At 39.4% G+C, this 25,775-nt stretch overlaps 1 protein-coding gene across 1 annotated transcript in view; it reads right to left on the reverse strand.

Annotated features, from left to right (window-relative positions):
* The window catches only part of MOCOS (molybdenum cofactor sulfurase), a 261,142-nt gene extending 244,831 nt beyond the window's left edge, over positions 1 to 16,311 (reverse strand). Inside the window, exon 1 of the mRNA XM_064430118.1 lies at positions 16,170 to 16,311. Coding sequence (XP_064286188.1) covers positions 16,170 to 16,257 — 88 coding nt within the window. The 5' untranslated portion in view covers positions 16,258 to 16,311. The remainder of the gene's footprint in view (positions 1 to 16,169) is intronic.
* Positions 16,312 to 25,775: the final 9,464 nt, after the last annotated feature.

Consider the following 25,775-nt stretch of genomic DNA (forward strand, 5'->3'; position numbering starts at 1 on the left):
AGCTTCCCTTCAGCGTGTACCACTTGGATTTGCATTTCAGACTCCTGTGCATAGAGGGACTCCCTTAGCCAGGCACATTGCCTCTTGAAAGCTTCAACCAGTGGGCAACTTGAAAAAGTTTAAAGCAGACATCTCCAATGGGACACAAAGCAGACAGCAGCCACCTGCTTTTAGCATGAATCTAATAAAACAGCCTATAAAAACCAACAAAACATCTGATAAAAATATATGAACTCATTATTTCTCACCAGAAAAATTTCCACCATTTCCTGTGCTCAGCATGGTTTCAGGCCAATATTCTTATTTTTCACCAACTTCTAATTTTGTTTTACACAGTGTCATTTTGGAATGCTTGGGAATTTAACCACCTATAAGCAAATGAACAGTCAAGCGCATAAACACTACAAGGTGCATAGGGCCAGAAAGGGGAGGACCACCAGAACTAGGATATCAGTGTGCCAAGTTCCATGGACAGGGAACTTGCATATCGCTTCCCTAGACATGGGCATTAGGAGGGATTTTCATGGATGCACACCTACGCTTTTCCACATTGCTACAATCAGGAGAATGAGCAGCGGGGAAGGGCAGAGCTGGCTGAGTGCCACAGTATCAGCATGGACAGACAGAATCCAGAAGGTGTGAAGGGAGGGATGGGAGAACTCTTCTACTGGGAGATCTGGGGGGTCTTTAATGACTTGGGGAATACATTGAGAGAAAAGTAAGCAAGAGAGATAAGCAAAAAAATATTGGACAAACTAAAGTAGACAGAAGCATGGGAAGCAGGACACTAGCAAGGACCCTGACTCACCTGCTGGCAGTCTACACATGTAGCAACAGTATTTCTCTCCTGGCTATTCCAACATCAGTAAGGGGATTGTATCTTTCTAGCTACATTAAGCCTTCAAAAATGTGATGCCCCATTCCATGAAGGTTTGTATTAGGGGGAAGAATGTTGATTTCAGAAGGAACAACATGCCAGAAACCATATTACATGAATTTACTGGGATACTGGTTGTTGTATGTTCAAGTGATGTCTGGGATAAAAGAGAGCTGGCAATGCACAGGGGTGTAGAAGAGTCTAGTAAGAAATTCAGTATTGAGCCCAGAATGTGGGATCTGATTAGCACTTTCATAATTTTCTATTGTCAACAAATAATAATTTATCATCCTTTTCAGTGACAGAAATTCACTGAGAGACAAAAAAAAATATTACAACTGATTTATGTCTCACTAAAACAAATCTGAACTCTAGGAAGCAACTTGGGAATGAGGGGGCACCACTGTTATTGACTAAAAAAGGATAGGTTACTAAAACTCTAGGTTTCAAAAACTATAATGATCTGTCAGTCATCTGAAAAGTAGCATCTCATCTTGCTCTCTGTATAATGAGACTTTTTGGATTGAAAGGGACAGATTTACTAGATACTCCTGCCTTTGGGACCATTATGTTAGACAGACCTATGGGAATGATCTAAAGTTACAATTTTACCTTCGGTGTTTCTGGTCCAAGCCACCGCTTCTACTATAAAGTCAAGTATCCTTAGGATTTCCACAGTAAAGGACATGAGATTGGACCCTGAATAATAATTTCTGGGCTTTCTCTGCACACTTTTGGGGCACAGCTGACCCCAGCCTATTTTTAAACACCCGGCCTGTGTTTATGGCTGGCCTGAGGGAGCCTTTGGAGCAGTCTTCACCCTAGGCACTGAAATTCAGAGGAGTTCTTTAACCACGAAGAAACAGGGAGAGCACAGAGTTTGCACTCTCAGTCCTCAGTGTAGAAGTCTTCCAAATTCATACACCATGCTGATGAGCTGGAGTAGGAAAAAGGAAACTAATTCTGCTTTGGGTGGTGGAGTAGATCGAGTCTCCTGGCATCTGACCAGGGAATTTGAGCTTTGCTTAAAATGAGAATGACCAAGTCAGTAGGAGAGACCAAGTCACCAGGGTCTTGTTCGAGCACTGTAGCCATATGATTGGGGTGTAAATAGATGTTTGTCTTGGATTCACACCCCAAAGGGAGGTTAAAAAGCAGGGCAGCACAGGAGATTTTTTGATTGTCTTGTGGGTGAACATTTCACATGGGAGCCCTTGCTGGGCTTTGTGCAAGGCTCCTGTCGGCAGCCGGGCTCCCACTCGGACATCACAGGTGCTTAGCAGCCTGGTGTGGGCATCTTGATGCAAATTTAACTGCTGAGGTGTTTGGTTTCCATGTCCAGTAGCAAATATGGAGAAATATGCGTGCTTCAGGAATTAGGCTGATTCCAGGCCTTGGAGCTCTAACTAGTGGTAACTACCAGCCTATGTGAACTACCAGCCTAACTTTAAAGCCTTGTTCAGACACAAGTAGGATGGGGAAAATAATTTTTAGAAGGTAAACTCATTAGTAGATGTACAGGGAGAGAAGATGGGACATCTCAGTCAAGATTTAAGTGAAGATCACTGAGCTTTATTATGAGTTCAGTTACATGTCTGTGTTATCACCTTACAAAAATGTTATCCATCCCTAAAAAAATAGAATAATTCAACAATATATCTGCTACTTCCCACAATGAAAATTAGCATGCCATTGCAATTTATGTTAATATTTGTTTCAATTTCCAAATATTTGCTGTTTTTTTTTTTTTTTTTTAAACATGGGATAAATTAACTCTAATCAAATCAATAGCACGGGTGCTGAATTGTTTTGTGGCTTTCAGATCACTTTCATGATAACTCTTGTAATCTAAAAATTGTCTGAAATACCACAGACAAAGTTGTGAAGCTGGGGGCTGCACTCATAACAGCTCCAGTTTCTGTACTCCTTGAGCTCACAGCACTGGGTAGGGACTTAATATCTGATGAAACTTGAACGTTTCCCTCATACAAAAACAACATCCATACTCACTGCTAGGAAATTACTCCGTTCAGTAAACCTGTACTCCAGTAAAAAAGTTACCAAGAATTTAGGTTTTTCTTCTGCAGCCATGGTCAGGTCAAGGCTATCCACACCCACTACCCCATCTGATCCTAGATGCCATTTTCAAGGCTTTCCAGGTTTGCATGCCAAGACTGTTGAATTCTACCACTGTTTGAAACCCACATGGAGAAGCCCCAAGACTGAAGAAGCTGGAACCACCACAGTTTTAGCCTAAACAATAATGGTAGATTTACAGTGGTTGTAAACCCCTAAAACATTCTGAAAAGACAGATTCAAGCCAGCTGAGTGAAGGATTCAGCTTGGGGTTCATTCAGCATTTTACTTTCTGAAAATGTTTTAAAAATATTTTAATTATCTAGGAAAAGTTATGTACTATAAATTGCTGGAAAGTACCTTGTGTTTTTGAAGCAGAGGTATCATCTGCATATTTCTAGCCTCTGTACATTGTTAACATAGCTTTATATTTCTACACCCCATGATGGACTAAAATCCAAGTTGCTCATTTTGTATATCATATGTTTATACTGTAAGGTTTAAAAAAAAATATGTTACTGTTATTAAATGTTAGCTCCAATTTAACATTTACTCCCCGTAACATATTTATAGCAGCAAATGGGGTATTTTTATTCATTTATGCATCATTTTGCCTAATGAGCTAAAACTTACTGACTCATTTTATTTTACTGAATGAGTATATTCATATGCAACAAGACTCATTTTGTTAAAAGGGTAAACCTGGTAACCAAGATTCATCGAGCCAAGAACTAAAAGCTGTGTGTGCAGCAGTATAATTTAGCATTTGGACAACGGATATATGATCAAAGCAAGTTACCTATCATGAAGATAGCAAAGAGTGGTAAGGCAGGAAAAACAGTGATCCATATTGTCACGTGTACCTTCTTATGTTTCTTTTCTGGCAGCTACATTCCTGACTGTAGCACATAGTGTATATTGAATTACAACCAGAAAATTTGAATTTCCTGAACTAAAATTTTCTTCAATTCTAAAAAAGCATAATGAAAAATGTAGAAGGACAAATAAGGAAAAAATACTGAAAGTCCAGAAAACATGTAATTCAGTGAAAGACCTCTATCAGCTTATACTATCAGAAAGTAGCATGAGACATGGCTTCATAAAAATCTTATCTCCTTTGCAGGGAAAAAACAAAGGTTTAGGTGGTAGTTCTGCTAATACCTGAAAGATGATACTCAACAAATTTGTATTTGAACCAAGATGTTTGAAAATTGGTCAACTATTGGAACAAGTTTCAAGGAGATGTGACTTCCCCCCCTCTCTTTTCATCACTGTCAGGCAGAACTGAGCTGCTCAGAGGAAATGCCTGGAGACCCTGCAGTGCCCACCACCCTCTGGAGAGCACACAGGCCACCCCCACCCTATCTGCTGCTGCCCTAAAGAACACCTCAGCTCCCTGCTCCTACGAGGCAGAGTCACCTACAACAATTTCAAAGCATGGGGTGAGCGAGCTCCAGCCTGCTGCTCAACAAAGCACCTACGTATCTTTCATCAAACACGAGTTATTCAGCTCAGTGCAGATAAAGGAAACCAGACAAAAGAGAGCTCTGATATTCAGAGGTCAGGCAGAGGGGTTTTCTGCCAGCCTCAGTGCACAGCCAATAGCTGCCATATCCTAGGTCCTTCAGAGCTGAGTGCCCTCTGGTACAGAAAAATGTGTCGCCCACCACTTCCACACAGGCTGCAAAACACTTGGGTAGCTTACCCAAAGTCATGATGCCTAAACAAAGTATTTACAAAAACATGTTCTAACTCCAGGGTGGAGAATCAATCCTAAAAGCACAATGTTGTGATTACGATACACTAAACATGCAGAGAGGATGAGCAAACAAGTCCCAAGTTCCTTGGGACCCATCTGCTGAAGCTTTTCCTCTGGGTAAGTTTCTGCCCAATTCTTTCTGCTCCATAGACGATTTAAGTGGAAACTGGCTTATTTCCAGAACCTGACTGCAAATGTTTTATTTTTTATTTAAAGATGATGGAAGATTAAAAGTTTGAGAACACTCTGCCAGACCCATAAGGGATGGAAGTTTGCTATAATTGCCGACTTGGAGAGCTAAAATATAAGAAATTGAAGGGGGCTTTTTCAATTCACTGCAACATTAAAAAGGCAGTTCATTTACTGTACTAAAGATACATTTAGCTGTCTCTTGCAGTCAGAGTTTTTCAAAAGCCCAGAATAAACCTCAGTAACCACAGACAGGTACTATTTTACATTACACCATAACCTTTGGGTTCCAGGATTTGATATGATGGGAGGGGAAGACAAAAAAATCTGAAATCTTGCTTTCATCTGGGACTACTTTATGTTTAAGTCTGTGTAGCTATGATATTTTATTAAAAAAAATCCTTTCCTGGGATTTTTCTCTTATTCTAGCTGAAGAGCCTCAGGAAAGAAATGTAAACAATAATTATCTGCTGCTGTAGAATGCAACAAGTGCATCTGTGATTGGTACATGTTAGTTGTTTCTAATTAATAACCAAAGATGCAGCTGCATCGGAGTCTGAGTCATGAGCTTTTGTTATCATTCCTATCCTGTTCTTTCTAGCCTTCTGAAGGATCCTTTTCTCCCTATTCTTTTAGTATATAATTTTAATATAATATATATCATAATATAATAAATCAGCCTTCTGAAACATAGAGTCAAAACTCTCATCTCTTCCCTTGTCCCAGGAGCCCCCATTGGTTAAACCATAAGTCTGGGCAAGACGCTTGAAACAAAAACATTGGTCCTAAACTGGGCTCCCAGGCCTATTTTTTCTAAATAGCACGTTATAATGTTTAAAGAATATGTGAACTTCAGACAAAGTTTGCTTAAAGTATTCTGGGATCCTCAGTAAACTGACTCCAGGGAAGCATACCCTATCAATTCTTTACTCCCATTTTAGTAATTTTTAACCTTTCATTCATTTCACACTATTTAAAAATATATATCCCCATTGCTCCTATTGTTAAATATTTAGCCCAGCTGAATATTTAGAACACTGATCATTTGACAGTACTGAAAGAGAAATTAACAACATCAAATGTTAGCCCCAAATTATTTATCTATTGGAATAACTGACCATATCCAAGCTTATTACAGAGGCAGATTTGTTCATCCCACAGTTTCATTGCTGCAAAAATATGTATTTAATTTTTGTCTTACTGGCTGTTTTCACAAAGAAGCAAGGAATTTTAACCAGGAATTCCCAAATATTAGACCACTGGACTTCTGCATACTCTCAGAATAGCCCATGGACCGCTATGAATCCTCACTATCTGAATTAAAATTTAGAAATTTTTTTTGCCTGTTCTGCAGGGTTCCATAAGCTGCTACCTCAGCCTGTTGGCTCTGTTAAGTCCAATGAGTAAGATAAGTGGCATTACTATTTTTGAACAACTCTCAGGGTTTTGTTCCAAAAGGGGAAGGAGAGAAGGTTTCCGAAATACAGGGTGTTTCTTCTTGGTTTGATGCTTCCTCATAACTGTCCACATGCTTCTTTCTTTGTGACTCTCTTCCCTTATTTTTTCTAGCCAGTAATAATAAAGAAATAAAAGCTATACAGAAATAATTCTCTAATAAAAAGATAGGCCATGCAAAATCCTTGAGGTACTCTTCAGATACCTCCCCCGCTCTTTTTTTCTCTTGCCAATTATGATGTACTTAAGATTAAAGTGTGATTTTTTTCTTTGAAGAAGAGATGAATGTGTTTTCCCACTTTACTAATTACAACATGATATATGAGGCAGAAAGCTTTGCAAGAGGTAGCAGAGCATGCAAGCACAGATGAATAATAATTAGGCTCACATGTTTTAGAAATTTAGATTTTATTAGAAGGCTGTTATTTGAAAGTTTTAGTGCTGTGTGTAAGTGCAGTTATTATAAGTGGCTTTTAAAAAAAATCCAATCAACCAAGTGCTGCTTATAATGTGGGGGCCTCTACTAACTCTCAGTAAATTCAAAGACTTCCACTGACTTCAAAGGGAGTTGACTGAAGCCCTAGAAAAAGAATTTGTTAAAGTGATTAGTGTCAGGGCTTTGTTTTAGAGCTAAATTGTAACTAACCAGAAAAAATGTTTTTATAATAAAGATTTAATATACATCTGGGAATAGAAATTTCTCTCTCAGTTACTGTAAGGCCCAGCACTGAGGGAGAAAGAATGGTCCTATTGCTTTGTTACAACCCATGGTATCTTCATTGTTGAAAAGTTTGTGCTGCATTCAGGAATACAACATAAAAGAACAGTATTTGTGTTACAAATGATGTGTGTACATTTCTAGGGACATGCTGGGAAAGAAGCTCTAGAAAGATGACTAACAAATTATACAAATCCATCTTTTCCAACCAGATATAAGACAACACGTATCCTTAACTTCACTCACCTAACATTAAAAGAAAAAATAACCCATAAAATGTTGCTGGCCCCAAGTGAAACCACCTTTATTCTTACACATAGTATTTGCTTGAATTACAAAGCTATTCAGCATGGCAAATGACACCAAGCAGGAGCACTGCACCCTTGGTTTGGCTGTGCCAATCTGAATTGCCCTTCTAGCTGTAAATGTCCAATTCTCTGAATGCATTATTTCATCCATCTGGAGTTAGATGTTCCTCAGTGATGAACAGAATCATCACTGTACCTATTTCAGGCACTGCATCTCTTGCTTCTCATTCTCCTTCTGTGTTGTATAGATCCAGCCAAAGCCTCAGTATTATATTAATCCCTTTACCCTGCACACAGATCAGTATTCACAGGAAAACATGCAAGTCTCCATGAAGATCAGAGGGTCCACCAACACTGAGTAAATTTTAGAACCAGGGACTCCAATATTTATTGCTTTAGGCCAAGCCTACCTTTCACAATTACAGAACCAGTTGGTTGGCAGTTTCTTAACCAACAGACATCTAGAAACATGGAAAATGCTAATGCTGAAAAAAAAGGCAACAAATACAACATTTGTGATTATGGAACCATAATAATAATCACAAATTATGATTTATGGGTGTAATCAGTGTAAGCTTAAATTGCTACTATGGACATATTCAGTTTGCAACCTATGGAAGAAATTCCTGCAAGCCTTTTATACCAACCCAACCAAAACCTAAGGAGCTCAGGCAGCAACATTGGTGTAACAGTGGCAGCACAGAGTTCAGAATGTTCTTTGCATATCACAGTGAATCCTGGGATGAGACATGCAGCATTACAGGCATCCACCGTAGTCTAAAACTAGGTATAGGCACACAGCACCTTTCACCACTGCCTTGGTACAGCAGCTGGCAATATACAAAAAAGTGCAACTTTAACAGTGCTTTATTCATTCTGTGAGCATTTCCAAGTGTTTAGGGCTTTAAGCATTAAAAAAAAGTCTGGAAGTAAATAATTAAAGCTTAAAAAAACAAACAAAAAAGTAAAACAAGAAACCAACAAAAAATAACAAGAACAAAAAACCAGCACAATTCATAGATAAGTGCTTTAGTTAATATGTTTAAATCCAAGTTGAAGCCTTCTCAAATTCTGGTGGCATTTCACTTTGGGATATGGTTAGGCTTAAAGACCCAGAAGTGAGGCCTGGTGGAGCTGAGCAGAGACCTGCAGCCACAGTGTGAGAGGACCTGTAGCTTTGTGAACACCAAGTAGTGGGCAGGATGAAACATTCGGGGTTGAATCCAAAAATAGAGGTGATGCCCACAGTTCTGTATATGGTTTTGTTGTAAAACCAGGTCAGCGTAGCAGTTCCCAAAAGCATTTCCTTCTAAGAGGAGCAATGACACTGACAATTCTGCTGACGTACAAGAGATTTCTATTCCACCACCACCCCCCACCTCTTTACAAGGAGATGTTTAACTCTGTTGGCAATCAAGGGCCACTCTGTATCTGTTTGCTGTAGGCTATCTATTGATTTTAACTGCTTAAAGTTTAACAGAGCTTTAGTAAATTTCATATTGATCTTTTCAACTTAATCATGATTGGTTTTATGGGTTCTGTTAAAACATATAGTGGCCAGGTGTCCCAGTCAATACCTATATACTGTTTTCAATTAACTCACTTCAAGGGGAAAAAAAAGTCTATGGAACATATATCCCCGGTTATTTATTTTGTTAGTCCATGTCTTGACTGCTTATGCAACCGACCAAATCAATTTTTAAAGCAATGTAACACAGATGCAAACTATCACTGAAATTCAGTATTGTAGTATTCAGTAGCATAAACTGCTTAAGGTTGCACTAAACATACAAAGCAGTACAAACACCAATAATCTGTTTTGGTTCATTCTCAGTTTCATTTTCTCATAAGATTATAGTGCATCCTTTTGTTTGCACTGCATTCTGGACCCCTCAAAAAAAGAGTTCTAAGCTTACCAAGAGGACCAAAAGGCATTAAAAGATGGTGTTACACAGTACAGCAGCTCTGCCAATAACAGGAAAGAAAAGATTTTTCTCAGTGTATAAAATGTCTGCATGGCATGAGAGAAAGGAATCTTAATTTTTAAAGACTCAATGCCAAAGTTTTGGGGTTTTTTGCCTTTTTTTTAGATACATTTCTTTGCTAGTTTTCATAGAAAATATTCTTTTTTTACAGAGATATGAAAAAACATCCTTTTCTTTCATTCAGGACCACACTAGTATTGTCAAAGATATTTTTTTGGTTTATTTCAACCAGTGAAAGTGTGGCCTGCCAGTTTCACATCAAGCTTATCACAGCTGGCACAAATCATTCCTGTCCATCACAGCTGTGGTATACTTCCGTCATCCTCAGAAATTTAGAGAGAATGCTTTAATCATTTTACTGGCTTGTGCTGGTATTCTGACAGTGCAGAACTATTAAAAAAAAAAAAAAAAGGAAAATTTCTAAAACTAGGTCAGATGTATTGTTGGCATAATAAATCAGTTTGTTTAAAACCTGTTTTTATTCTACTCTGCAGTTTTGGAAATTGCTAATGGTATATACTTCAAAATTCAGTATTTAAGAAGAAACTCCTGATATTTTTCTCATTTCCTTCTTCCAGATTATAAATGTTTTGAGTTCCATGATGCAAATTGCCATAGGCTGCTTCATAATTGGATACCACTTCTATTCAGAAGCATTACTTGGACAATTATAGTGAAGAAAATCTAACATAATCCTAACCTAGATTTTAAAATAGTTTCCAGAAGACTATTGTATTCACAGGTAAAGTGGGCAGTACATTTAATTTAGCTTATGTTTTCTGTATTTGCAATTTATTTTAAACACAGTTTATCTGTTCAAGTTTTGAGAATGACATTTTTAACCACATCAGTAAAAGAAATCCAATTTTAAAACTACAACTCATTTTGTAAGGGAGAGAGATGTCAATTTGGTTTATAAGCCTTGAGGCAAACCTTACCCCTGCTAAAACACAGAAAGAGTACTTGTTTAAGTTCCATGATAAAGTTTGTATTGCCAGCACAAGGAATGAGCCATCATGGAGCATCCGTTTCTTCAGTAAGTCAAGGAAAGAAAGAAGCAGAGAAGAGCCACAGAGCTGACAGGTAAGCCACTAAAACAGTGATTTAGCAGAGATTTCTCCCCACCTTCCCTTTTTTTAAGAGATGAGTTCCTAGGTTTTGATTGTAAATACATCAGACACACATTCCAGTAAATGCACTTTGTTTAGTTCCTGTAGTAAGAAAATGGAGGAAAAAAAGAACCTAGAGGTCTTCTTATTTCAATTAGGCATAAAATTCCTGGGTCATCTTATATTTTGTGCACATTTTATAGTATCTGTTCCACACCTGGCATTCTCAGGTGTTGTGTGATATTTTTATAGTCATTTAATTGGGAGTTAAAGCAAAAATTGTAGAAGTTTCATCCCTCCATGTTTCCTGTAGAGAGAAGTTGACCATACTGCACAGATCAGAAAGCTATGAAGTCAACCTGATAGGACAGCCATCATCACTCAAAGCTCTTGTCTATCAGGTTTTTTGACTTTCTTCTGGAAGTGAAAACTTAGTTCTCTTATTACCTTCTAAAGAGTTCAGAAAAGTGCAGGTTTTTCTGTAACTTGAACACCACCCTCAAAATGACCTAAAACTGGGAAAATTGCTTGCCAGAAATGAACAAAAGTTTTCCATGGAAGATCTAGAAAGCAATAAAATATCACTGCATAAATTCCTGTTAATGTAGCACACCCATTATTAACATTGCCCAACCTGCTAATTTCACAGTAATGGTTCTTTCAGTTTGATTTTCACAATATTATAAGTAAAATATTTTTTTCAAAATGCATGTTAATAAGTTTCAAATTAGGATTCCTAAATATACAAACAAGCAGCAGGGAAACAAAAGGGACAAATAAATTCTTCAATAGGAAGACAAAGCACAACAGAGTTGACTAATATGGGAAAAAGGACACTTTATTTTGTAGGTTTCAATTCCAAAAGAAAAATATATCAAAATTTAGAAAACCCCTATGGGAGTCAGATATGAAGGATGTGAAGTGGAAAGAGCCTTGAATATTGTGACCACAGCAGACTATTTATGTCCTTTTCAAACACAAAATTTCCAAAGCTCATGAAACTTGTGGGTTGTTGTGGTTTTTTTTTAAAAAAACCAGCCAAACCAGTAGCTCCTCATAATAAACCTATCAAGATCACAGAAGTTCCTGCAAAAAATTCAGGACAGGCTAAAAGTTTCTGAGGAAAGGGTCTGGAGAAATTTTAATTAATGATTCCTTTGACAAAAAACTAATTCTAAAACCGTTTTAGACAGAGGTAGTCACAGGGCCACAATAAATATATGAGCTAGAGGATGTGTAACTGATGACTCCGAAAAATTTTAAGCCAGGCTGAAACTCTAACTCACAAGGGAAACCATACTACAGGCACAAGAAAAAATACTGTCAGTAGCAGAAAAAGGGATTTGAAGACTCATTGATAAGCTGGTGAAAATAAACTATTCAATTACCAGGCTTTCTCTTTTCTTGGCTAGATAACTTGTGAATACAAATCAACAGATACACATTTCTTGATTTCAAAAAAGTGAAATAAGCTCTTGTCCTATTTTCCACCCCCTTTCACTTCTTCTGATCCAGCCATTAAAAAAACAAACAAACAAAAAAACCACAAACACCCATTGCTCTTTTTAACAGCACAACCAATCCCAGGAATCAAAACTCTGCTCAGAACTGACCCAAGATCAGGCATATTTTCTCCTACAGTTTAAATTTTAAAGGGTTTTAGAGACATCCAGATGGAAGATCAAGCATATAAATTAGATGACCTTTGTCCTATTTCAGAAAACAGTGACTCAGTCTATCATAGAGCAACTCTTCACATTATTTATTGGGATGCTTGTCTCCTAACAAAAACGTCAGCAAGCTTCCACAAGTACATTAGGTTCAGCAGAAAAAAAAAGTTGTAGGCTGTCCTAAGCAAGAAGGCAGCTGAATTCTGCTCTACATTTAACAACAACAGGCCACAAAAAACCTAAAAAACTCATGTCTGTCTCCTAAAAGTGAATATCTTAGCCACTCAATGCAGATTACAAACTTTTTAAAGGAGACATTACTTACAGCAAATGTAGTTGATGTGCTTATTTTTCACAGCATGTTCTGCAGCACATGTCACAGTCAAGATGACCACCATACACTAAGTATCATCATACAAATTCAGAATGCTTTGAACATCTCCTCTTTATTGCTCTTCAGGGCAATCTTCTATACCCTTCTTCTCACATGCCTTACACCTGTGTGCCCTCTGTGCCCTTTGGAATTGGTCAGCACACCTTGGCGCTCCATGTCCCATTGCCTTCATTGCTGCTCACCTGTCCTGCACAGCTGTACCCACTGGGGATGAGGCTCCCACTGCCCCAATCCCAATTGTCCCAAACTGTGTGCCTACACTTATTATCTAAGGTGGCTCCTGCTGAGCCCCTTCTGAAGGGAAGTGCCACCTCTCCCAAAGAAGGCAGGCCAGCCTTCTTGTGCACTAACCTTTCAAGCTCTCTGGCAGCTAGGCAGCCTAGCAGGTCCCACCAGCCAGGCAAATCTGGAGCATGAGCTGGAGGTGTGGGACAGGCTGTCTGTGGCTGTGCACCCACCAGGGCTGCATCCCCTCCCTGGAAAGGCTGAACCCAAGGGAGCCTTGATACAAGGTACAATCCAGCCCTGCAACCTGGCACCACCTCTGAATTCATTCCAAGGTCTCCATCACACAGTCTCACTACTCAAAAGATGCTATGAGGCTGTTGAAATATTGGGTTATGTGTCAAATATATACATAAAACATTCAACAATAAATAAAAGAAATCCTAAATCTCCAGAATACAGACACCTCTCCCCTTCATTATAAGCAATTCCTTAAAACTCACAAATGATTCTCTAATAAACCAGGTGAATATGATCTTTTTTTTAACAGTACAAAAATCTACAAGAGGAGACAGACAAGCAGAAATATCACCTGCAAATCCCTGACATGCTGAGAGAAACTCTTGGGACTGTGAGTAGCTCATATTGTGCCACCCAAATAAACTGAGTCATCCTCTCTCTAGACACTGTTATCTAATTCAGCCTGCATGATTTGACCTTGGAGTTCATAAAAGTGCATTGGAAAAGGAAAGATCTCAGCCTATAAACCCAACAGAAAATTTCTGAGAGCTTTGAAGAGAAAATGCCTTTTTCTCTCTGGAGAAAGAATAGTTGGTCTGAGTCTTGTGTTTGCATGCAATTGCTACCACACTAAGTTTTTACCTTACTTATAGATGTATATCTACAGGTCTGCAGCATGTTTTACCAGCAAAGAACTAGATGTCCTCCACTACAGCACTGAACTCTGACACAGCATTACGTACAAGATGGTTGAACACCAAAAGGGAAGGAAGAGTGCTGGAGGAGCAACAAGGCTGAGCACGTGATGCACAACCCCACAACTAAGAGTCAAACCATTCATTTGCAATCTAAAAATGCTTCCTTCAGCACAAAATATTTACCCCTACTTAAACTTGCAAAATGGTAAAGTTTTTGCGTAACCTTTAACAGCTTGTTCGTACAATCTCTGCAGCTGAAATACACAGCCACCTGATTAGGAAAATCCACATTCATTCCTCTTCACCACAAATCTCAGCATCACCTATCTTGCTCCTGCCCCTCCTATCTTCATTCAAAAGGTCAGGAGGATTCAGTGGAAGGGGGCCTATGCATCTGTCGTGGTTTGGCCCGGAAATGTGTTTTTGGAAAGGTCTAAGTCGGGCCAATCAGGGGCCAAATTCAAAATTGGCAACGCCTCTGAGAACACACGGGGGTTAAAAGCAGGAGATTCCCAGAGAACTTCCTCTTTGGGAATCCGGCGTTGGTGAGTAGAGTCTGGCCTCTCCCCTGCCCAGCTGCGTCTGGGTGGGGGAGGGGGAGGCCATGACAGGGAGGAGGCCGGGAGCCCCAAAAGGTGCAGAGGTGGAGGAGAACATGCAGGGGTGGAAGAGACTTGGGATGTCTGGGCAGCCCCCCCGGAGAGAGGGACAGAGACTGTGCTGGCAACTCAGCCGGCCAGAAGCGGGGGATGCGGCGAGAGAGGTGCCCAGCTGCTGTGGGAGTCCTTGGGCAGGCAGAAGAAAATTTTAACCCCTTTGTAGACTAATAGAAACCTTACAAATACTGAATCCTCCTGAATCAGGATGAGGTGAGAGAGAGATGAGAGATGGGCAAGCGTGAGGAAAGCTGGAAGAGAGAAGAATCCTGAGTGGAAGAGATGGAGTGGCCTTGGGCTGGACTCTTTCTTGTATAGCCATGGACAGACCCGTGTTTTTTCCCTGTGACCCAGAGACTGTATTTAGGGGGAGGCAACACCCGGGAGTCAAGAGTGAAGCAGCGGCGTGAACAGAGACGGCTGAAGGGAGTGTGGGATGCCCTCTGTCTCCACGGAGAGGAAGATCTCTGTTCATGAGGCCCCTCGGCCCCAGGGGGTGAAATTTGGGGGGGACTGGTGTCCCAAAGTTGAGAGACTGCTGCTTCTGGAAGTGGGTGGAGCATCTTTAAATGGGGAGCCCTAAAAGCAGTCCTGGCCCGTGTCCAGTGGCGAGAGCACTGGACATGGGGGGGAGAAGTCACGAGGGCCGATGTTCTTTGGGTGGGGCCATGGATGACGCGGAAGCACAGGAGGTTTCAATTGTGCTTCCGGGGGAGGCCCATGAGGCAAGGGGGGACTCCTCTCTCCCTGATGGATTTGAGGGTTGATAATTTGAGGGGTAGTGAATCTGTGGAGAAAAGGGAGGGGGAGGAGGAAGGTATTTGGAAGGTTTTCATTCTTAGTTTAGTATGTGTTCCTTTCTAGATTTGTAATAAATAAAGTGTTATGTTTTTTTTCCCCTCCATCCCCGAATGAGAGCCTGCTTTGTTCTGTTCCCGGGTCACATCTCACAGCCACCATTTTGAAAATATACCCTTCATGGGGGCCCTGGCATTGTGCCAGGGTCAAACCATGACAGCATCTTTGGGGCATTCACATTTTGTGATTCTCTACTGTCCTTACAGGATTTATTTTCCACTCTGCTGTAGCTGGCTGTTACCACACAGACCTGAAGCACCATTTGTTGTATGACTCAGGGTTTCAAGCCTATATAAAGCAAAAAGCTAGACAGAAACTTGTTTTCCATAATGGCAAGAAAGGACACTAGGACAGCATTATACAGCATTCAGGATGCATATGGCCTTTTGCTTTAACTTGACATGGGCCAGACTTCTGCTTTTTCAGAAAGACAGATAGAAATAAACCTCAGGGCTAGGAAGACTTTGTGCTAATGAGCTAAAAGGTCACAGCAGTTTAAATGAAAGCATAGCCCAGCTGGTTTACATTAGTTGAGGTTTTTTTGGGGGTTTTTGTTTTGTTTTGTTTTTTTTTTTTTATATTTTTAAACAAGCTTTCAATGTACAGAGGTAACATTGTCTGAGATATATGAAGTCCTGTCAATAATTTATGCAAAAGCTATTAAACAATTCCTCTGTTGTGTGCTTCTAAGTTGTTACATGTATTTAAATGGTGGCATCACATTTTTATCTATGTATTTTACTTCAATGAGAGCACATTTTTGTCTATTCCTCTTTTAAAAGTTTATCTGAAACTCAGAATTGTGGCAGCAACATACAGCATAGATCACACAGCTCAAGCAGAATCAGAAAACTTGAAGTCATGTACAAAGACACTATCATCTTTTCTTGTAAGTCTGTTGAAATCAGGCAATAATTAACAAGGAAAAAATATTTGGGAGGAGAATTATTACCTTCTGAAGGAGGATAGAATCCCAGCAGTAAACCAAATATCCAGATAGGCAGCTGGTGTGCTAAGGAAAGACAGAGCAGCGATTTCATCCAAATAACACAAAACTTAATGCCAGATGCACAGAGCTGGAAAGGTAAAGGATAACAGCACCAGCATGTATAATGCTCTTTCAGGCATCTGCATTTTATAAAAGCTCAGAGGATGGTCAGGTGTGATCTATCAACAAGGCTGTCTGTAGTTAAACACCATTAAGCCACTTCAGAAATTGCTGTTTGTCCTGTCCATTAACTGCTGCATGTTCTTTTAAAGTGTTTAGGAGCTTTCTATTTATCAGAATGTCACAGGTTCTTGCACAGGTTATAGGGAGAATATTCTAATTTCTTAAGCCTTACAGATCCTAATACCTAATCCTATGCTAAACAGAGCTTGTGTCTTATATTAAGACAAAAGCTTAAGATAGGTTACTTATGAGGATTATTGATGAGAACCTTTTGGTACAAGACTGGAGTTTGGGTCATCCTCCTAAACTGCAGATATAATTTAGTTCTTCTTAACTGATATTAAGTAGATGAGGGTCTCTCATCTGACCTTGAGCTTCTGCAATGATAGCTATTATGCAGTCTTTCCTGAAAGTTTATCCTAATATTGAAGTTACATTTTCCCTCTCTGCTTGAAGCTTTGGTTTCTTATCTTCCTCTCTAAATTAATCAACCATGACTGTAACATGCTTAATGTAGAAATTATATTTTGATCAACAAATTTCCTGACCAGACATGCCCAACTCTGATTTTTACCTTGTAAAATCTTATTTTATTCTTTATTGATATTTTGCTATCTCTAAATTGTTTTCAATTTGTCTGTCTTTCAAAAATGTGGCACCCATAATCAAGCAAGGAAATCTGTGGGAGTAATGAGTTCTTACTCATAAAAGTGACAGTGTAGGGTAATATCACTGTTGCTTTCATATTATGCTGACAAAGAATTCATATTTTGTTTTGATCCATTATCATCCTCACTGCTCAAACATCTTGTCACTATATCTTATGGCTGATTGAAAGCCAAAAGGTATCAAATGTGTGCTGCAGGTAGAGCTGTCAGGGCAGCTGGTAGTCAGGATTTGATTCTAGAGGGAGCACACAGTTTCTGTGAACTGAAAGAGTGGTAGAAAAAGTGAACTTAAGTGAACTGAAAGAGTGGTAGAGAAACTAAGGCAGTTCTTCAAGACCCATGAAGGTGTGGGAGGGCTGCTAGCTATGAGATTGGTAATTGGTCAGGAAGGAAGTTCGAAAGACAGCTGAAGAAGGAAGGGTAAAACCCAATGGAAAGAACAAACTTTAAATAAATCTAAGACAGATTAAAAAAAAAAAAAAAGAAGCAAATTTAATTTGGGACGTAAGATGTAAATTATACAGGCTCTTCCTTAGAACTTCTATCCAAATTTACCAATATCCCTTCTCACTCACATATTTACATATTTAAATAAGATTGTTCCTCTGGAGTTCAGAGTTGATGTACTTGTAAAATAAACCCCAAACATGGCATGGCAGACATCTGTGTTTATTTTCTCTCAATTCCTATATTGTGGGCTCTCATATTATTGGTATTAAATCCCAGTCGTGTAAACTCAATCAGCTTCTGTGGTTTCCAACCAAGGAAATTAAACTTGTGTGGAATAAATTGGGATATTTGTTATATCCACAGAGTTTCCATTATCTTCAATTTATGTTCTCAGTGACACTGAGCAAAATTTATAGCTGCAACTAAGTCAATGAGTCTTGTTGACATGCAGTGTAGCCCAGCCCAAGCAGACTATTATGGGAATAGAGCAATTTTTATTTTTGCTAGTGAAGCTAACTGATAGTGACTGCAATGCAAAGATCTGCACTCAAATCAAGGGAAGAACGAGGACTTTAGGCTCCTATTTTTCCAAATAAAAATACACTTAAAGATTTTATTTCACTTTCATTTTACTTTATCTTACAGGTTGTATTTAAGTCATTCCCAAAACATGTTACATTCCTTCTTGTTGTGTCTTCTTTCCGTATTCAGCCCTCATTCTGTTCTCCAACTTGGTGTTTCAGTAAGATGCTGCTGAAATTAAGGGGCTGTGTGCTTTTCTCTCAGTGTTTTCTCTTTGACTTTGGTGTTGTTTAAACAGAGAGGTATGTATGCCTACTGCTGGTTCAAGACATCCAGTATCTTCTTTTTGATGATGCTAAATAAAAAACAGAGTTCATTTTCTGTCATCTTTGCACTTTCTATGCTGCACAGTGGATGTCAGAGCATCTGGGCACTCTGCATCCTGCTCAGGTGTGCCAACATGAAGAGTCACACCCCAGATCCTTTGGATATCTACCACGTATGTTTAGATAATGGAGTTTCCTGATAGTGTTTCCTGCAGGTAAAGTCACAGTAACAGCCTGTCAGTGCCTGAAGATCCATCCCCAGTACAGCATGAGTTTTCTGGGTCAGCAAGAAGAGGATTAGTAAGAGCATCTCTTTTTGAAGTTCAAATTGAAGTTTATTGGAAATAATCTTTCCATAAAATTCCTGAAAGCCTTAACACATGAGGGAGAGACTGAGACCTATGCTTTTATATCTGCTTCTTGTTAAGGATCATTTGTCATGACCTATTACGGTGTCATAGATAATGCACTACGGGGAAGTATTGTCTACTATGGTGCTTTACTGTGGTTAAGGACTTCACTCCAACCAACATATCCCTGCTGAGCTTCTCTGACAGCTTTTGTATATAATGCCAATGTTTTACAGATATTTACTAGACCTGCTCAGATTAGAGACAGATTTTTAGGGACCATACTTAGCATCCCATACCACCTGATCAGTATTCACCAAACATCACAGCTTGTGCCATTATCATTGAGACAACTGGTTTTATTTGCTTTCATTTTTCTTTTTTAAGGACTCCCTTTCCCCAGGTAGCTCTGTCTGAGCTGTACTTGCCACTTTGGGCTGCACTGTTGCTCTAAGGTCAGCACAGAGGTGGGGTACTGAAGGCAGTTTTCAGAAATGACTGAGATTGTGATAGAGCTGGCAGTCACACGGTTTTGTGAGAAAGTTTCCACCTGAGAACATTCAAGCTGTAATTGCTGACAGTGCAGGTTGGATCAGTTGAAAAATTTTCAGTGGCTTTTGGAAGAGACGTGAATTTCCATGACTTTTTTAGAAATTTGGGAAGCAAGACTACAACATGTTATTGCATGATCCTATGGTTTTCATGGTTCTTGAGGAGAGAATTTAGAGTTATAAAAGAGTAAAGTTATTTCAAGAACCCCACCTAGAAAGTCTGTTAGGAAACACCTCAGCCTCTGATTTGGAAGGTTAGGAGTTGAGCATGCCTATGCTGTTCTCAGGGAAAATCTTTTCACTGCTCCAATGGGCTAAAGATTGTGCCATAAATAAAAAATTGTTTTGAAACATGGGTGATATGGGTACTGTTGATAAAGGGGTCATTGGACCACTGATGAAAACTTACTGCAGATCTTTAATTCTATAATTGTCCTTTACATTCTCCTATTGAAGTAGTATTCTCATGTAAAAATAATATAGATTATTTGACAATCACAGTAATTTACAAGAAAACACAGTGTGCGGACTGTAAGGTAGTGAGGGTAGTGAGTCATTTGCTACACATTCCCCTCTCCACATGGATATAGAAATAAATGTTCTGCACTGGAGTACTTGGCATGTACAATTATGCTGTTTGCTCAAGTACACTCTGTCTTGCAGTTGCAACTGTTAAGCCATTTTTCTCTTGATGGTTCCTTCAGTACATTTACCTTTCCCTAAAAACTGTGTGTGTTGTCAGGCTTGCAGCTGTAGACACTCTTTTCCTTCTTGAAGTATTCTGGTCAGCATTTTTAAGATATCTTTAAGAACTGGGCCCCCAATATGAGAAACAAAGAGAACTGCATACCTCACTTTCTTAAGCACAATTGAAAATCCCATTCTTCCCTCATGCAAGGTCAGAACTAAAAGGGTAAAAAACATACTTTCAGGCCATCATCTTGCAAGAATTTCTTTACACAAGGTGAATTAAATGTATACAGAAGCAATTGTAGTATGTGGATTTAAATGCAGATTTAATTGGAAAAATACCTTTATATATGCAAGGAAATGCAATTTTTAAGGAACATTTTAATACACTGGTGTGCCTGGCTTTCTCAGATATTTAGCAATGGAAAAAGCCAAACTTTTTAGCTCCGGTATAGCTTTGGATTAGTAAGCAGGTCCTGGACACAGATTGTATTTTATATACCATGAAGAGTTTCTTCTTTATTAATCCAGCATGCAAGGCTTTCATTTCTTACTGAGGCCCATTTTTTTATTTCTTGCAGATTTTAAAATCTGTTGTGTTGGCACTTCACTTCTTGGAGACCACTGGTGTCATTTTCTCCAAATTGTTAGCGTAAACAGTCTGTAACTTGAGTAAGCCAAATGTGGGTGTACTAATCTTCCTAGTGCCAGCCAAGCAAGCCTGGCAAGGCACAGTTTAATTCTGATATCAGAAGAGCAGTAAATAATAATCACTTTTTCCCCCTTTTCAGTGCTGAAAGACTCAGATACTTGTAAGTATATTTGGCTCTTGTAAGTGAAAAGATGAATAGAAGATGAAGGAAATTCTTTTAATAATTGTATACAGGAGCAAGGATGAGCAAGTTAGAAAAGGAAAAGATCAGTGTGGAATATTTTAAATAGTGGTCAAAAAGTAGACTAGCATATACAGACAGTTGGCATCAGCAGTGTTAGCTAAAAGCTAACTCCACCACATCAGATAAAGCAAAACAAGACTTAATGAGTGTTCTGCAAGGTTAATAAGTTAAAATCTGGCTACTGTTAGACATCACTCAAGATATCTGCCGCTCTCCTTGGTGAGTAGCCTGTCTCACTACATCAGCTTCAGCATATGGTTGCCTTGCGAGACATCCTCTTGTACAGTGCCCATGGGGCAGTCCAGGTCAGCTTCCTGCGGGACGCTTAAGCCTGGCTTTCAGGACGGAGGGTGTAATTCAAGCCTCAGAGCTCTCTCTGGGTTAGCAGAAGGTGTGGTGACAGATTTCCCACTCCTTGAGTTGAATGTCAAGAGTTGTTACTTCCACAGCAATGTTCCCCTTCCCCCACAGCCCACACATAGAGCTCACTGGGTTTCTGGATCAGGATGGATGGCACAGAGATACAGGAGAGCAGGAGGCAGGGTGATGCCAAGGGAAGGATCCAAACTGTCCTGGCAGCAGTGTGCTTCAAACAAGGAAAATATGGAGAGCCTCAGACAGTCAGTAATGCCGTATTTGCAAAGACATTGCTGGTGTTTCAGGAGTGCACATGGGCAACATGCTACCCCTGAAACATTTGAAACCTCCAGGGAGATTATCAGCACTCTGCAGCCAATTTCATGCCTTCTCCTAGGAGGACAAGTATCTCTCCTTGCATTTGTTACCAAGAAGCAGAGAGATCCCATCACATGCCCATTCCAGCAAAGCTCACATGTAACCTGAATCCCCATGGAATTATTAAGTCAAGCACTGTCTTTATGGATTTTATGCTCATATTCCACACTGTGTTTAAATGCTTTGCTGGGAGGGGGCCAGTGCTCCCTGCCATCTAAGCATGGGTTACCAGGAAAAGCACAGCCTAACCTAACACCAGCTTTAGCCCCATAAAAACATAATGGATCAATTCACCTACAGGCTTCAGTATGACCTCAAATAAATCAACTAAAGCTTTTGAGATCTGAGCACTCTTAATTACTGTTGCTATGAACAGTGAAATGGGTTGCTTAGTATCCTATACAATCCCCAAAGTTTCAGTATTTACATCTATGGAAGAGGTTTGCAGACACAGAGAGCCCTTGATTTCTGTAATATGTTTTCCTTGACAGGAGATAATAAAATTCTTGTGAAAACAGGGTTGAGTAATGTGTCCCAGAAGCTTTATACATAATAATTTACTACTGTGCTTTCAGGTTTTTCCGGCACACGCAGTATTTCACACCATGGAAGGGTACTGATGCACTCTATCAGAGTGCTGGTGTTGGCATATGAGGTCCACAACACGTCTTAGAGAGGCTCTGAAATAACTGTTCTGCTTTGTTTGCTTTTTTTGTGAGTGGGTGCATCCTCCTGGTCTGCAGCATCCATTCTCTTCCTAGCAAAACAAAATCCAGCTCCTTCCTTTCAGGCATGGTTATCCAGCTCAAACCTACTAATCTCTGAATGCCATAGCTGCTGCTTTTCTATGGCCAACAGAAAAGAGTGGGAAGGCTGCTGCTGAACCCTAGGAAAAGCATTTCTGGCTTTGTGCAGGTAGGTAAACACACACACTTTCAAATTTCACTTTAACTGTAGCTAAAGAGATGTTTGTGGTTAAAAGAAAGCATTGGCTTTTCCTGCTTGAAATCAATATTTAGCATTGCATTTTCTCTGACATTCCTGAAATGAATGCAAATAATAATATATACACAAGCAAGAATGATGTGTCAATCACAGCTCATCACTACTTTTTCTGGAAGTGAACAAGGACAGAACACAGGACAAGAGCCAATAAGAAAAATAATACTCCAGGAAGCTTTAATGCTTACTGTAACCACAGCCTGAAGCATCAGCATTTCAGATATCAATAATTTACAGGAATAGATAATGGCAATAGCTTGATTCAACTTCTCATATGCCCCACAGGAAACAAATCAACACAGGCAACTGGAGCTGCACTGTAGTGATTCTGAAATGCAAGATTTTGTAAATTTGGATCTGGTATTGTTTCTGAAGCTACTAAGAGATGTGAGGGATAGGCTCAAATCTGTTGATGTGAGGTAGATGTGAGTCTTGCCATTTATTTCATCAGTTTTTTCAATGAGGCCCATTGTGACATTTCTCAAGAGGCTTAAACTACCCAAACTAAATAATCAGTTTAGTCGCCACTTTCTCATTTTGCAAAACTCAGACACCTGTGACATGTCAGGCAGCAAACATTAAACCCAGACAAGGCATGTTCCACTGAAATAAATGGGCATTTCATCATTGGTTCTGAGACTAATTTCCTATGGTGGTGACATACAAACACGGGAACAAGAGGAGGATCCATAGGTGATTTAAAGAAAGTCTATACTCACTCTCCTTAAACAGAGAATAAAACCTACTTTAAAACTGACAAATTCTGTCATTGATACAGAAGTACATCAGCAGAAGGCAAATGTAATTGCATTTTTCTACAATGGCAATGTATTTTAAAATATCTTCAATTCATTCTCTTTTAAATAAAATACAGCGAAATAATAGAACAAGAACAAAATTCTCGCAAATTATGATGAAACCAGCTACTTTAAGCTTCAGGTGACAGAACCAATACCACCTTCATGCTTTATTGAAATGTATTATATAGATGGCCTCAATTTCTTTATTCCCTCTGCTTCAGGACAGTTCACTGTTTAAGACTAAGAAGTAACAGCATGGTTCATATGGGATTGATACTGGGCAAAGTCATTAGAAGAAGACAGAAGATGAATAATAAACAGTCTATTTTCTGTCGTTGTTTTCCAGGTCTGACATAGGCATCGCTTTGTACTAATTTAATAGCTATGTTCTCATCATTCTGAAATAGAATTATGTCTAACTCCCAGGTATCTTCTCTTGATTTGTGTGACACCTTGCTTAAGACCCAAGTAAATTCCAACCCTGTGCATTCAAATGCCAAGTGATTCAAATTAGCCATGAGATGGTTTTTGAAATCATGAGAATATAAATCAACTAAGATGGGGGGGTTAAAATACATTTAAGTGGGCATTTGTATGGACTTGTGTGACTGCTGGTGCTTTATGAAACACCAGCAATATCATGGACCCAGGCAATATCATGAACCACATAACACACCTTAAGTTATTAAGACATTGCCTGTTGTAAGAGAATCCTCATCTAAATAAATGCACTCTGCCTGTTTGGGGGCTTTGAGTGAGATCTTAAGATTTTTCTGTCCAAAACGAACGGGTCTTCTGGTTCATATTTAATATATATTCACATGTTTATTAAAAACAAAAAAAAAAGTATTTACCAGGAAAAAAATCAGAGAAAACCTCAAGAAGGCAGGACAGATTATTTGACATTTTAGAACTTCACTAACTTTTATTTCTGGACTGAAACCATTACTACTGTGAAACTTCCACGGGGATGTAGCCAAGGGAAGTGGAGGAGGGGATAAGGCATCCCTGGCAACCCAAGTCAGGTTGTTTCCAACCAGTGCCCCAGTGGTATGAAAGGGACTGATATCATTCTGTGTCCATAAGTTGCTGTAGACCGTAGGCTGGGGTGGACAAGGAAACAGAAGCAGAAACAGACTGACTACACATGATTCTTTCTACTTATACTTCCCAAAAGTAGCTGTTATCCCACTGGGTTCCTGGCACATGATGGTCACACTGGGAGGGAATAAGACTCCCAGACCCAGATGTCCAAGGTGTCTGGGTGCCCATCTGCTAAAGCAGATGCCCAAAAGTGTCTGGGTGCTCTTTGTTAGATTTGTCTGTCCATCAAACAGAAAGTAGCTCATGAACAGCCACATGGATCAGAAACACACCTGGCCCATTTGGTCTGATTTGAAACACAGTCTGTGCATGCTTCCATTATACACAAGGGGACAGAGTATTTGAAAATCTAGAAAAAAGCAGTGGACTACTGAGCTCAGCACAGCAAAGATGTGCATCCTTGGGACTGGGCAACACCCTCTGAACTCCATGTTTGTTCCCATCTCCACATTATCTGTCACCACAATTGAAAGCAATGAGATCGAAACACCTGTGTGGTGTTCTGAAATACTTTTAAAATGTTCCTCTAACAAAAAGTACAAGTCCTTTGAAAAATATAGTGCAAAGGAAATAAGGATCACTGCCCCACGGTGTCTCTGAGGGAAATGTCAAGAAAAACTGTGATGGGGAACAGAGGTTTCACCCAGCCATTTTTTATCAATCACAAAGGTGTCTCCTAATAAATCAAGTTAATTCAAACACATCGAATTTACATTTCACTTAATTTCCTTTCAAAGTTGTTACAAGTAATATAAAAACTTGGTCATTGTTTTAACTCCACAGGGATGTTGTCAAGGCAGTGTATCACAATATGTAAAGTTAAAAACCCCATGTTGCCAAATTTATATCATCATGCAATTTAGTTCCCAGTGCCATAAATTTCAGGTAGCAAGTTTAGCATTTTGAACAATTCATCTGGAAAAGTGACATTATATTTACTTCTACCTTATTTCTCCTCTGAGTTCACATAATAGAAGTAACTGGAAAGCTATATCAGACTTGTAATGTAATAAACACGCCACTGCATAAGGTATTTGGAAGCCTTTGACAAGGCAAACCCATAAATGTAGTCCTCAATAAATCTCAGGTCTGGTATAGCACCTGTTGACCAATGTCATTTCCTCTGCTTAAGTATTGTGCAAATGAGTTCTGGGGCAGATTTACTGGCAAAGGGAGAGAATTGAGAAAGGGGTTTTAGTCCCAGCCATTAATCTCAGTGCTGCAATGCCCTCTTTCTTTTCCAGATGACTCAGGGTAAGTCCAAAGCTATTTAACCAATTATACTGAGGCTCT

This window comes from Passer domesticus, chromosome 1 (assembly GCF_036417665.1).
Source record: "Passer domesticus isolate bPasDom1 chromosome 1, bPasDom1.hap1, whole genome shotgun sequence".
NCBI classification, from domain to species: Eukaryota; Metazoa; Chordata; class Aves; order Passeriformes; family Passeridae; genus Passer; species Passer domesticus.